Source organism: Oncorhynchus gorbuscha, linkage group LG03 (genome assembly GCF_021184085.1).
Source record: "Oncorhynchus gorbuscha isolate QuinsamMale2020 ecotype Even-year linkage group LG03, OgorEven_v1.0, whole genome shotgun sequence".
Lineage (NCBI taxonomy): Eukaryota > Metazoa > Chordata > Actinopteri > Salmoniformes > Salmonidae > Oncorhynchus > Oncorhynchus gorbuscha.
The window spans coordinates 100,584,621-100,599,868 of NC_060175.1; the positions used below are offsets into that span (position 1 = coordinate 100,584,621).

Sequence of the window (15,248 nt, forward strand, 5' to 3'; positions counted from 1 at the left end):
CTGTCTGTCTGTCTGTTCTCTGCACTGACAGACTGTTAGGGATGTCTGTCTGCTCTCTGCACTGACAGACTGTTAGGGATGTCTGTCTGCTCTCTGCACTGACAGACTGTACGTGATGTCTGTCTGCTCTCTGCACTGACAGACTGTACGTGATGTCTGTCTGCTCTCTGCACTGTGACAGACTGTTAGTAGTGTCTGTCTGCTCTCTGCACTGTGACAGACTGTGAGTAATGTCTGTCTGCTCTCTGCACTGTGACAGACTGTTAGTGATGTCTGTCTGCTGTCTTTCTGTCTGTTCTCTGCACTGTGACAGACTGTACGTGATGTCTGTCTGCTCTCTGCACTGGGACAGACTATACGTGATGTCTGTCTGCTCTCTGCACTGTGACAGACTGTACGTGATGTCTGTCTGCTCTCTGCACTGGGACAGACTGTACGTGATGTCTGTCTGCTCTCTGCACTGTGACAGACTGTACGTGATGTCTGTCTGCTCTCTGCACTATGACAGACTGTTAGTAGTGTCTGTCTGCTCTCTGCACTGTGACAGACTGTACGTGATGTCTGTCTGCTCTCTGCACTGTGACAGACTGTATGTGATGTCTGTCTGCTCTCTGCACTGTGACAGACTGTACATGATGTCTGTCTGCTGTCTGTCTGTCTGCTCTCTGCACTGGGACAGACTGTACGTGATGTCTGTCTGCTCTCTGCACTGGGACAGACTGTACGTGATGTCTGTCTGCTCTCTGCACTGTGACAGACTGTACATGATGTCTGTCTGCTCTCTGCACTGACAGACTGTACGTGATGTCTGTCTGCTCTCTGCACTGGGACAGACTGTACGTGATGTCTGTCTGCTCTCTGCACTGGGACAGACTGTACGTGATGTCTGTCTGCTCTCTGCACTGGGACAGACTGTACGTGATGTCTGTCTGCTCTCTGCACTGGGACAGACTGTACGTGATGTCTGTCTGCTCTCTGCACTGGGACAGACTGTACGTGATGTCGGTCTGCTCTCTGCACTGGGACAGACTGTACGTGATGTCTGTCTGCTCTCTGCACTGGGACAGACTGTACGTGATGTTGGTCTGCTCTCTGCACTGGGACAGACTGTACGTGATGTCTGTCTGCTCTCTGCACTGGGACAGACTGTACGTGATGTCTGTCTGCTCTCTGCACTGGGACAGACTGTACGTGATGTCTGTCTGCTCTCTGCACTGGGACAGACTGTACGTGATGTCTGTCTGCTCTCTGCACTGGGACAGACTGTACATGATGTCTGTCTGCTGTCTGTCTGTCTGCTCTCTGCACTGGGACAGACTGTACGTGATGTCTGTCTGCTCTCTGCACTGGGACAGACTGTACGTGATGTCTGTCTGCTCTCTGCACTGGGACAGACTGTACGTGATGTCGGTCTGCTCTCTGCACTGGGACAGACTGTACGTGATGTCTGTCTGCTCTCTGCACTGGGACAGACTGTACGTGATGTCTGTCTGCTCTCTGCACTGGGACAGACTGTACATGCCAGAAGGAACTAAGCTGTCTGGTAGAACAGAACCGTGTAAAATGTTGACTTAATATATGAATGGAAAATACCCTGTTTCTATTTTGAGAAGAGAACACTGCTGTGCCATCTTGAGAAGCAAAATGGCCCTTCCACCAAGGCCTTGAAGGCAACATTGCCAACTGTGCCATCTTGAGAAGCAAAATGGCCCTTCCACCAAGGCCTTGAAGGCAACATTGCCAACTGTGCCATCTTGAGAAGCAAAATGTCCCTTCCACCAAGGCCTTGAAGGCAAGATTGCACAGTTAACATAAATCTTTACAACTGTCAATAGACATGATAGAAAGCCTATGGCTTGTAGGGCATTCTCCTTGAATGCAATCACAGGTAAATAAAATGATGAATGCACTTGATCACAATACATACAACAACCTGGCCTTGCCTCCCAATTACGGCCAGCTGCTGGTATAGAGCACAGTGTATAATGGTACCTGCCTTCAAATCTCTCTCTCTCTCTCTCTCTCTCTCTCTCTCTCTCTCTCTCTCTCTCTCTCTCTCTCTCTCTCTCTCTCTCTCTCTCTCTCTCTCTCTCTCTCTCTCTCTCTCTCTCTCTCTCTCTCTCTCTCTCTCTCTCTCTCTCTCTCTCTCTCTCCATTAGCTGTTAAACTCTCACATCTCTGCCTCATAAGACAATGTCCTCTGGGAAAATATGTAGCTGGATATCAAAGATCATCTCAACTGGCAGGAAAAGGTTAACATGAACTATTATGAACAAAACAGCATCTGGTCCACCTTTTATGGTTCTTATTATGGTCATAGCATAGTTTATATGATAATTAATCAAAGGACAATTCGCTTAATTACATAGGCTACCAAATCATATATCATCGGCTATAAGTGATATCGTATGTTGTCATGAAAGTAAAAATATTTCCCAATAAGGTTACCAAATGGTATACTGTTACTGAAGTGATGTTCTCATTTTAAAGACTTATCATCAATCACTTATAGGAGACATATAAGAGGGCATGAGACTACAACTATCGCATATCACACATATGACACAGTCATGACAGAGATAACAACCAGTCATGACAGAGGTAACAACCAGTCATGACAGAGATAAAAACCAGTCATGACAGAGATAACAACCAGTCATGACAGAGACTGAGAGAGATAACAACCAGTCATGACAGAGATAACAACCAGTCATGACAAAGACTGAGAGAGATAACAACCAGTCATGACAGAGATAACAACCAGTCATGACAGAGATAAAAACCAGTCATGACAGAGATAACAACCAGTCATGACAGAAACTGAGAGAGATAACAACCAGTCATGACAGAGATAACAACCAGTCATGACAGAGACTGAGAGAGATAACAACCAGTCATGACAGAGATAACAACCAGTCATGACAAAGACTGAGAGAGATAACAACCAGTCATGACAGAGATAACAACCAGTCATGACAAAGACTGAGAGAGATAACAACCAGTCATGACAGAGACAACAACCAGTCATGACAAAGTCTGAGAGAGATAACAACCAGTCTTGACAGAGATAACAACCAGTCATGGCAGAGATAACAACCAGTCATGACAGAGACTGAGAGAGATAACAACCAGTCATGACAGAGGCTGAGAGAGATAACAACCAGTCATGACAGAGATAACAACCAGTCATGACAGAGATAACAACCAGTCATGACAGAGACAACAACCAGTCATGACAGAGATAACAACCAGTCATGACAGAGACAACAACCAGTCATGACAGAGATAACAACCAGAAAGGACAGAGACAACAACCAGTCATGACAGAGATAACAACCAGTCATGACAGAGATAACAACCAGTCATGACAGAGACTGAGAGAGATAACAACCAGTCATGACAGAGATAACAACCAGTCATGACAGAGATAACAACCAGTCATGACAGCGACAACAACCAATCATGACAGGGATAGCAACCAGTCAGGACAGAGATAACAACCAGTCAGGACATTGATAACAACCAGTCATGACAGAGATAACAACCAGTCATGACAGAGACTGACAGAGATAACAACCAGTCATGGCAGAGATAACAACCAGTCATGACAGAGACTGAGAGAGATAACAACCAGTCATGACAGAGATAACAACCAGTCATGGCAGAGATAACAACCAGTCATGACAGAGACTGAGAGAGATAACAACCAGTCATGACAGAGATAACAACCAGTCATGGCAGAGATAACAACCAGTCAGGATAGAGAAAACAACCAGTCATGACAGAGACTGAGAGAGATAACAACCAGTCATGACAGAGATAACAACCAGTCATGGCAGAGATAACAACCAGTCATGACAGAGACTGAGAGAGATAACAACCAGTCATGACAGAGATAACAACCAGTCATGACAGAGATAACAACCAGTCAGGACAGAGATAACAACCAGTCATGACAGCGACAACAACCAATCATGACAGGGATAGCAACCAGTCAGGACAGAGATAACAACCAGTCAGGACATTGATAACAACCAGTCATGACAGAGATAACAACCAGTCATGACAGAGACTGAGAGAGATAACAACTAGTCATGACAGAGATAACAACCAGTCATGACAGAGATAACAACCAGTCAGGACAGAGATAACAACCAGTCATGACAGCGACAACAACCAATCATGACAGGGATAGCAACCAGTCAGGACAGAGATAACAACCAGTCAGGACATTGATAACAACCAGTCATGACAGAGACAACAACCAGTCATGACAGGGATAGCAACCAGTCAGGACATTGATAACAACCAGTCATGACAGATATAACAACCAGTCATGCTGTCACACTGGCTGTATACCATGTGGGTGCCAGACAGTCACATTTGAACTTGAACATAGACAGGCCTAAGACTTCAAGGTCAGAATTGAACTTGAATGATTTACTCAGTGGCCCCTTAATAATATAGAGCATAATGCAATAGATTGCATTCTGGTCAGACTTCTCATGTCATAAGTAGCTCTATTAATTGTAACTTTGTGGGTAAGAAATATAACTTATTATGCATAACAACGAACCCCCAGTAAAATAATATAGCTTTGAGACAATATCATCATCCCATGATGTTATTTCCACAGTAGCACATGTTGTCCTGTTACTGTCTTGTTGTCGCGCAGCAGTAGTGAGAGAACAGACACCTGTTGGTTGTCAGCGGCGCCTCACTGCGCGCGAAAATGACAGAACACCTGTTGATTGCGTTGCATGATTCTAATGACTTTACTGTGGGAGTTTATGAACAGGAAGCATATTGCTATATATTACAATAGTATTAATATGAAAAAAAAAGTGTAAACTTACTCTAGCAGCCCTGGATGAGTAGGGGTCCTCAAAGAGTGCCCATATCTTTGGTTGCCAAACTTCGCAGCATCCCCTCGATCTGTCCGGGCAGTCCTCAATGCCGAACCGTCTGGGTAGTTCATCGTCCGTGTCATCTGGGTCCGGTGGTTCGAATATGTCCAGCGCCTCCTCTGCGTCCCGATGCTGCCGGTATGTCATCCAGCAACACGGCTCCACGTCGGTCTCATCTATCATCCAAAACGCCAACTCCTCTTCAAAAAGAGGCCCGCAGACATCGGCGGGGCAATGAAGCTTGCCAGTCCTATAATAGTTCAACACATAAGCGAATATGCCAGGGTGCCTGTCGAAAAATAACTCGTTTGTAGTTGGATATGGAGATATGGATCTGGGTTGGGAGGGAGTCGGTGGGAGGGAGTCCGTGTCTGGGTTGTTCACCGGCTCTGGCGGGTCGGCTAACAATGCCAGGCGCGTCCCCGGTAGGGTCCTAATTGTGCTTTTGTAGGTTTCGTGTCTTGTGCCACCAACATTGATGATTATTTTTTCAGAATCTTCCGCCCTGGTCATCTCTTCCTTCAGGCATGTCTTGGACGGAGGTTTGTTGCCTGATTTGCGTCCTCGGTAAGACGAAACACACACCGAGTTAATCATAGATTTAGATGGAGAGACGGTTGGTTATTCCGTTAATTTGTTATTAAGTTATTATATCTCGGTGAATCACACGGTGACAATTGAGTTTTTCCTCATGCCAGTCCTTGTTATAATACTACTCATTTATCCAACTGTACCGGGGACAGTTGTTGCTTTCAACAAGTCCAATGCGAGCGGCAGGCAGGCAGAGAGAGAGTGCCCTTGACTAAAACCCCCTGTTATAAAGGCTACAACTCCCCTAACGACTCTTATCTATAGGTTGCAATCTCAAAACATCTATATAATATCTGGACTAGGCAGGCTATTGTGGTCAAAATATTTGTTGAATAATGTCTATAAATAAGCAGAAGTTGTTGCCGAAAATAGGCTTCAAAGATTCAACAGTTCAGTCATGGATACTTGGCGACCTTCAACGGTAGTTTCAGATTATGCTATGGTATATTGGGAGTGTTTTATTCTACATCAAATCTACAAAATGTGCCAATTTAAAGAAAGTCTATTTCTAGATTAATTTTTTTGGAGTAATAACCCAAGGTCCTCACCTATTGTTGCATTATTCCTTATCCGAAAATTCACAAAATCCGCCAGACCCCCCTCAATTTTTTAAAACACATTTCCTAAACATGGAAGTTGACCCCAATAATGATCTAAATGACTAAATGCGCGCGACGCGTGTTTTGGAATATTCCATCAATTTGCGTTGATGTCTTCCTGGAGGCGAATGAGATGTGATGTGAGGTTGTTTTTCAGGGAACATGAAGGATCTGTTGCTTTTCCAACCAGAAGTATCCTCCCTCCTCCCTCAGCTCAGCCACACCATAGTCAGTCAGACAGACGACACACAGCCAGCCCTCCCTGTAAACGCCGACTGAGGCTCGCAACAGACTCGATAAATTAACCCTTTCTAGTCTGGTTAATTTTAGCCTTTATGAGAGATTATTTTGTTCTTATAATATACCACTCCTTTAAATATATTCATGATCTCCGTTTATATAATTAGACAACGTGAATAGTACTAGTATGGGCTTTAAGCTGACTGTAGATTCACGCATATCTATTATAGTACTGTATCTGTGTGCCACAATGTAGGCTGAGGACAGGTAGGCTATCCATCGTTACATATATTGATTCTCAATTAGGATAACTAAAACAATGAATTCACACAGACACACCTACACCCACACACATGTATATGAATTCAAAGTCACATTATTGGGAGATCCATGAAAAAACATCGTTTATTTTACTCTGCTCTTTGTATGGCAACATGTGTGTTTTAGACTGTATAATTTCCTCACGTTGACTCACTCGTGTTCTATAGACCACGGCAAGCATGTTTACCCCACATCATTGTATCTCCCAACATAATTGCGTTAACTGGAGCATTTAAATCAGTCATTTGAGCGCAGTAGCCACTTGTATAAAGAAAGAAATCTCTCAATAACATGTGGATTCCTTTGCAATCAGAAGCGATGCTTGCACAGTTCTTCATTGTTCTAGAATGTTCTCTTCCTCTCACTGATGCTCATTGAACAATACCTTTTTTTTCATCCTTCATTTACAAGACAGATTTTAAAAAATATATATATATATATACATAACTCATCACCACCAAGTAATCCTTATCAATTTGTGTTGTCTTTTTAAAATAACCCTTATTCTAACCTTGTGCAATTGTTGGTTAACACTACCTGTTGTGTCATAACGTTAGGACCACTTTGGAAAGACATGTTTTACAATATCAATACGTTCATGTGCCATCCTCTTCAAATATGCATCCTAATAACAGGGCGATGTTTTATTGACGTACCGCAAATACAAATTCAGTTCAGTTCAATTCAGCTCACACAGTCTGATTAGGGGTTAAAGTCGGTTCAGAGCTATTCTAGGAAAAGATTAGCATATTCATATTTCATAAGCCAGTCTGGTCCAACAGGTGAACAGGTTCAAAAGGAACGGCGTTTGTTGGCATTTTAAAAAGGTGTTTCTTTGGTGACCTAAGATCGCCATCTAGTGGTCATATTGGTTCCTATCATTTTGACGAGTAATGAAATCCTACTCCCTACATAGTCCACTACCATTTTGGGATGCATACAATTTTTCTTGAATTGAGTCAATAGTCGTTCTGTGGGCATAGAGTGAGTCATATATCAAAACATGTACAATTAAGTAGGTTTGAATATCAATGTCAATATAATTAACCAAATTAAATGATCTTGTGAGCAATTAAAATGATAAGAGAACCACTGTTATGTAATGTTGTACAGTACATTGTTTATAACATGTGAGTATAGTACTTGTTAGTTTGTATGACAAATTTGAAAGGTAATATTATTTAGTCCTAAACTGTAAATATGAGACTGTGTTAATGAAAAGAGTGACTAACATAACATTTTTTTTTTTTTTTTTTTATTGTAACAAGTTAAATGAATAACAAAAAAATAGCCCATTCATAATATTGGTTTAACATGTGATCATATCATTTAGGGTTGAAGTTGACACAACAACCTAAAGTGCTCTTGTAGTGACAGCAAATCTATGTACACGCAAAGTTATAAGAATGCAAAGCTAGTTGACAAACAGTAGTTCTATCATAAACAGGTCTCTTTTTAGTGATTGATTGATTAGTCCACCTCCTCAATGGTAGGGCCCTGAGAGCTAGCCCCGCCCCCGGCCTGGCTTCCACAGCTCCCCATTGGTGGAGCCCCTCCCGCCCCCCCCTGGTAAGAGCTTGGATACGATTGGGTTACACACTCTCTCCAGCTCCTTCTGCTGGTACTCAAACTCCTCCTTCTCAGCCTCTTTAACCAGGAGATAGTTTGGTTGCACTTCTCAACAACCTTCTTCTTGTCATCCTCGCTGATCTTCCCAGCCAGGTTTGGATCTTCTACACTGCTCTTCATGTTGAACGTGTAGGACTCCAAGCCGTTCTTGGCTGCTATCTTCTCCCTCTGGGCATCGTCCTCAGCTTTGTATTTGTCGGCGTCCTGCACCATCTTCTCAACGTCCTCTTTGCTGAGTCGCCCCGTGTCGTTGGTGATGGTGATCTTGTTCTCCTTTTCCTGTACTTTTATCCACCGCCGACACGTTCAGGATGCCGTTAGCGTCGATGTCGAAGGTCACCTCGACCTGTGGAATTCCTCTAGGAGCAGGAGAGATACCTGTCAGATCAAACTTCCCAAGCAGATTATTGTCCTTGGTCATGGCTCTCTCCCCCTCGTACACCTGGATGAGCACACCCGGCTGGTTGTCAATGTACGTGGAGAAGATCTGGGTCTGCTTGGTGGGGATGGTGGTGTTAAGTTTGATCAGGGCGGTCATGACCTCTCCTGCTGTCTCGATGCCCAGGGACAAAGGAGCCACGTCCAAGAAGAGAAGGTCCTGGACGTTCTTAGAGGTGTCGCTCATCAAGATGGCCGCCTGGACGGCAGCGCCATATGCCACCGCTTCATCTGCAAAACGACCATTCCAGTGTTTTACTTCCTATATTGTATTTACTTTGCCACCATGGCCTTTTTTGCCTTTACCTCCCTTCTCACTTCATTTGCTCACATTGTATATAGACTTGTTTATACTGTATTATTGACTGTATGTTTGTTTTACTCCATGTGTAACTCTGTGTCGTTGTATGTGTCGAACTGCTTTGCTTTATCTTGGCCAGGTCGCAATTGTAAATGAGAACTTGTTCTCAACTTGCCTACCTGGTTAAATAAAGGTGAAATAAAAAAAATAAAAAAATCTGGGTTGATGCTCTTGTTGAGTTCCTTTCCGTTGAAAAAGTCCAGCAAGAGCTTCTGGATCTCAGGGATTTCGTGTGGAGCCACCAACCAGAACGATTTCATGGACCTGGGCCTTGTCCATCTTGGCATCTTTCAAGGCTTTTTCCACAGGGTCCAGGGTGCCCCTGAATAGCTCAGAGTTGAGTTATTCAAACCAAGCCCTGGTGATGGAGGTGTAGAAGTCGATGCCTTCAAAGAGGGAGTCGATCTCAATGTTGGCCTGGGAACTGGAGGAGAGGGTTATCTTGACCCTCACACAGGCTGTTCTCAGCCTTCTCACTGCCCTCTTGTTCTGGCTGATGTCCTTCTTGTTCTTCCTCTTGAACTCCTCTGCAAAGTGGTTGACGAGGTGGTTGTCAAAGTCCTCACCCTCCCAGGTGTCTGTCCCCAGCTGTGGCCTTCACCTCAAATATCCCATCCTCGATGGTCAAGATGGAGACGTCAAAAGGTGCCTCCGCCGAGATCAAAGATAAGAACATTGCGCTCCTCTCTCTTTTCCTTGTCCAAGCCATAAGCGATAGTCGCCGCTGTGGGCTCATTGATGATCCTCAGGACGTTCAGTCCAGAGATCACCCCAGCGTCTTTAGTAGCCTGCCTCTGGGAGTCGTTGAAGTAGGCTGGGACTACTTCTGGCCCCAGGTAGGCCTCAGCAATCTCCTTCATCTTAACCAGGACCATTGAGGAGATCTCTTCGGGGGTAGAAGGCCTTGGGATCTCCCTTGTACTCCTCCCCGACTTGAGGAGATCTCTTCGGGGGTAGAAGGCCTTGGGATCTCCCTTGTACTCCTCCCCGACTTGAGGAGATCTCTTCAGGGTAGAAGGTCTTGGTCTCTCCCTTGTACTCGTCCTCGACTTGAGGACATCTCTTCAGGGTAGAAGGCTTTGGTGTCTCCCTTGTACTCCTCCCCAAGTTGAGGAGATCTCTTCAGGGTAGAAGGCCTTGGGATCTCCCTTGTACTCCTCCCCGACTTGAGGAGATCTCTTCAGAGTAGAAGGCCTTGGGATCTCCCTTGTACTCCTCCCCGACTTGAGGAGATCTCTTCAGGGTAGAAGGTCTTGGTCTCTCCCTTGTACTCCTCCCCGACTTGAGGAGATCTCTTCAGGGTAGAAGGCTTTGGTCTCTCCCTTGTACTCTTCCCCAACTTGAGGACATCTCTTCAGGGTAGAAGGCCTTGGGATCTCCCTTGTACTCCTCCCCAACTTGAGGACATCTCTTCGGGGGTAGAAGGCTTTGGTCTCTCCCTTGTACTCCACCTGGACTTTGGGCTTCCCACCATCGTTGGTCACCTAGAAGGGTATTGATATACTCAAACTTTTCAAATTAATTTTTATGTATGTAACCCTGTCAGAAGTTTACATACACCTTAGCCAAATACATTTAAACTCAGTTTTTCACAATTCCTGACATTTAATCCTAGTAAAAATGCCCTGTCTTAGGTCAGTTAGGATCACCACTTTATTTTAAGAATGTGAAATATCAGAATAATAGTAGAGAAACCCTGTATGTGTTTTAGTTTTTATTTGTTTGTGATGTTTCCATTTGTTGAAGGATTAAAAATGGTAAATAAATGAATAATTCATGTCAAATGTACTTAGAAAAGCCACAGCTTCATGTCTGACTGAACGATCTGGTCGTTGAACTTCCTGTCGATCAGGCTTAGTGCATCAAACACAGTGTTGGTGGGGTTCATGGCCACCTGCATCGAAATGAATTACAATGAAATGTTAGTTTGGGTAAACAAAACAATACATGCATCCACAAGATTTGATCAACATTTGATCCCAGAGACTATCACATGGAAGCATTTATTAAAACATAAACAGACAGACAGAAGTGGGACCTACCTGGTTCTTTGCTGCGTCATCGATGATCTCCACCTTGCCATGCTGGAACACCCCCACACAGGAGTATCTGGTGCTCTGTTCAATGCCAATGGATACTCCCTTTGCTGAAGACATCTTGGTTTATTTTTTTATATATTTTTCTGCATGAGTAAGATTAGGAACATAACTTACGTAATACATATGTACGTTAACTGTTTAGGCATTATCGGAAAAACTGCCACAGTATCAGCATCGTAGCGTTATAGAATAACCGTACTTATAGTGATTGACAGTTTGTTCTTCTCTTGAGATATTGAAGGATCTCGGATGAGTCCTGAGTATTTTCACCCCGTTTGGGCCTTGCTTCTGAGTCGTGTGGTTACCCCAAAAGGTATGGCTCAAATGAGAGACATCCATGGCTTTAAATACTAAAAGCACCTTTCCAGAGTGATCGCACATCTTCTGTGACAGTTTGTGACACAGCCGGTAATATTAGTAACTGCAGCCAGGGGGCGCTGTTGGAAAGTCAGTAATATTAGTAACGGTAGTCAGGGGGCGCTGTTTGAAAGTCAGTAATATTAGTAACGGCAGTCAGGGGGCGCTGTTGGAAAGTCAGTAATATTAGTAACGGCAGTCAGGGGGCGCTGTTGGAAAGTCAGTAATATTAGTAATGGCAGTCAGGGGGCGCTGTTGGAAAGTCAGTAATATTAGTAACGGCAGTCAGGGGGCGCTGTTGGAAAGTCAGTAATATTAGTAACGGCAGTCAGGGGGCGCTGTTGGAAAGCCAGTAATATTAGTAACGGCAGTCAGGGGGCGCTGTTGGAAAGTCAGTAATATTAGTAACGGCAGTCAGGGGGTGCTGTTGGAAAGCCAGTAATATTAGTAACTGCAGCCAGGGGGCGCTGTTGGAAAGCCAGTAATATTAGTAACTGCAGCCAGTGGGCGCTCTGGGAAAGCCGGTGAATATTCTAGGCCCCATCGACGCGCTGAACACAGGGCGGACAGTCAACACGCTGGACTGTTTGAATAGGAAAAAAAGCGGTACAACTAGGCAGGTTCAGGAAAGCGTGCAAAAGAGCATTATAAACAAGACTTGGAAATGAGTTTTAGACATGGGCCTCAGGGCCTGACTGGCATCATGAAAAAGGTACAGTGAGGAGCTTCAAAAGTTTTGGGACAGTGAACATCACTTTGGGTTTGAAATGATACAATGGGGATGACGTTCCAAGTACAGACTGTCAGCATTAATCTGAGGGTATTTTCATCCATATTGGCTGAACCGTTTAGAAATTACATCACTTTCTGTCCATTTTAGAGGAACAAAAGTACTGGGACAAATTCACTTATATGGGTATAGAAGTATTTTAATGTTCCATTCTTATTTACAATAAAAGTAACTTCAATATATTATTTACAATTACATTTATATTGGGCACAAAATTATAAACACAAAACACAAACAAAATAAACAGCAAATGCATCCAACAAGTTTGTAGAGGAACAAAATATTAGTGTTTAACTTTTGTATCCACCCAATGTGAATGAAAATACCCTCAATTTAAAGCTGACAGTCTGCAGTTTAACCTCATAGTCATTGTATCATTTCAAACCTAAATCACAATGTACAGAGTCAAATAACAACAACAAAAATTGTCACTGTTCCAATACTTTTGGAGCTCACTGTATGTAAACAACAACAACAACGTCAACTATTGTCAGGTGGACTTCTCAGGCCTCTCTTGATCTCACCTCACCTCACCTACTCACCTCACCTCACCTACTCACCTCACCTCACCTACTCACCTCACCTCACCTCTCACTCACTCACTCACTCACTCACTCACTCACTCACTCACTCACTCACTCACTCACTCACTCACTCACTCACTCACTCACTCACTCACTCAACTCAACTCAACTCAACTCAACTCAACTCAACTCAACTCAACTCAACTCAACTCAACTCAACTCAACTCAACTCAACTCAACTCAACTCAACTCAACTCAACTCAACTCAACTCAACTCAACTCACTCACTCACTCACTCACTCAATCACTCAGCAAATCAGTCTCCAAACAAATTGTATGTTTGTATTTAGTATTTAGAGTTTATTGCTTATATCTAATAGATACAACAGTCACAAGAGAAGTATAAATCCTCTACTTGATCAAAGAAGAAGGACATGGAAGCAGAAATAGGCGAACATATGAAGTGTACCTTATCACACGTTGACATGTAACTTATTTAACAATGAACAGAAACTGATTATATATTGGTAGTTGGTAGAGCATGGCGCTTGTAACGCCAGGGTAGTGGGTTCGATTCCCGGGACCACCCATACGTAGAATGTATGCACACATGACTGTAAGTCGCTTTGGATAAAAGCGTCTGCTAAATGGCATATATTATTATTATTATTATATAGTAGGTCACTGTAGGCCAACAGACTAATTCATACCTCTTCTAGAACTTGAAAATAACCTCAAATCTAAAATCTTGGAATTTTTCAAATGATATGAACTCTTAATCAAATGAGTTGAACTGAATGTTGAAGGTAACCTGATAATGGCTCAGAAGACATATTCACACTCTGGCATTAATGACAGGTACGTATGCAGATACCAGTCAGCGAGTTTCATCCAGGCCTTGTTTCAGTTATGAAACACTTGTCAAATACTGTATTATACATTTTTTTTTAAAGAGCTCACAACACCAATTCTGGCTCATGGAATGTACTTTATTTAAGATGTCAGTGCGCTGACAATGTGTGTTCTTGTGTTTGTGGAAACATATCCCTCTCATTCTCCTCTCTAACTGTACGGCCAATCATTTGGCACCACCATATGACTGTCAGGAGCAGATAAAACTACAGTACATTGACAATTAACCATGAATACACATCAGTGGTGGCTGGTGGGAGGAGCTATAAGAGGGCGGGATCATTGTAATGACAGGAATGGAATTAATGGAACGGAGTCTAATGTGATTACCATATGTTTGATGTGTTTTATACCGTTACATGGATTGGGTTCCAACCATTACAATAAGACCCTCCTCCTATAGCTCCTCCCACCAGCCGCCACTAATAAACATTGTGATTTAGCATCAATTAGCATTAGCAACAATTCATGAATCATTTTTTAAGATAAAATCATGCAAACAAGAGTATTTTTAAAATATATGACTGACGATTTTTTTGTTTATGGTTACTTCTCTTGGGGTACGTCCCAAATGGAACCTGTTACTCTAGTTGGTGCACTACTTTTGACCCTGGCCTATAGGGCTCTGGTCTAAAGTAGTGCACTATATAGAGAATAGGGCTCTGGTCTAAAGTAGTGCACTATATAGAGAATAGGGCTCTGGTCTAAAGTAGTGCACTATATAGAGAATAGGGCTCTGGTCTAAAGTAGTGCACTATATAGGGAATAGGGCTCTGGTCTAAAGTAGTGCACTATATAGAGAATAGGGCTCTGGTCTAAAGTAGTGCACTATATAGGGAATAGGGCTCTGGTCTGAAGTAGTGCACTATATAGGGAATAGGGCTCTGGTCTAAAGTAGTGCACTATATAGGGAATAGGGCTCTGGTCTGAAGTAGTGCACTATATAGGGAATAGGGCTCTGGTCTAAAGTAGTGCACTATATAGGGAATAGGGCTCTGGTCTAAAGTAGTGCACTATATAGGGAATAGGGCTCTGGTCTAAAGTAGTACACTATATAGGGAATAGGGCTCTGGTCTGAAGTAGTGCACTATATAGGGAATAGGGCTCTGGTCTAAAGTAGTGCACTATATAGGGAATAGGGCTCTGGTCTAAAGTAGTGCACTATATAGGGAATAGGGCTCTGGTCTGAAGTAGTGCACTATATAGGGAATAGGGCTCTGGTCTAAAGTAGTGCTCTATATAGGGAATAGGGCTCTGGTCTAAAGTAGTGCACTATATAGGGAATAGGGCTCTGGTCTAAAGTAGTACACTATATAGGGAATAGGGCTCTGGTCTGAAGTAGTGCACTATATAGGGAATAGGGCTCTGGTCTAAAGTAGTGCACTATATAGGGAATAGGGCTCTGGTCTAAAGTAGTGCACTATATAGGGAATAGGGCTCTGGTCTGAAGTAGTGCACTATATAGGGAATAGGGCTCTGG

General features: G+C 43.3%; 1 protein-coding gene and 1 pseudogene across 3 annotated transcripts in view; both read right to left on the bottom strand.

Moving 5' to 3' along the window:
* Nucleotides 1-6,278, bottom strand: part of LOC124032368 (potassium voltage-gated channel subfamily C member 1-like) — a 75,185-nt gene extending 68,907 nt beyond the window's left edge. For all 3 annotated transcript variants that reach the window (XR_006838262.1, XR_006838261.1, XM_046344724.1), the window contains exon 1: nt 4,857-6,278. Coding sequence is in view for 1 of the 3 variants with exons in the window: in XM_046344724.1 (XP_046200680.1) it covers nt 4,857-5,504 (648 nt within the window). In the remaining 2 variants the exon portion in view is untranslated. The remainder of the gene's footprint in view (nt 1-4,856) is intronic.
* A 1,850-nt stretch (nt 6,279-8,128) lies between these two features.
* On the bottom strand, nt 8,129-11,242 carry LOC124032369 (annotated as a pseudogene).
* Between the last annotated feature and the right edge of the window lie 4,006 nt (nt 11,243-15,248).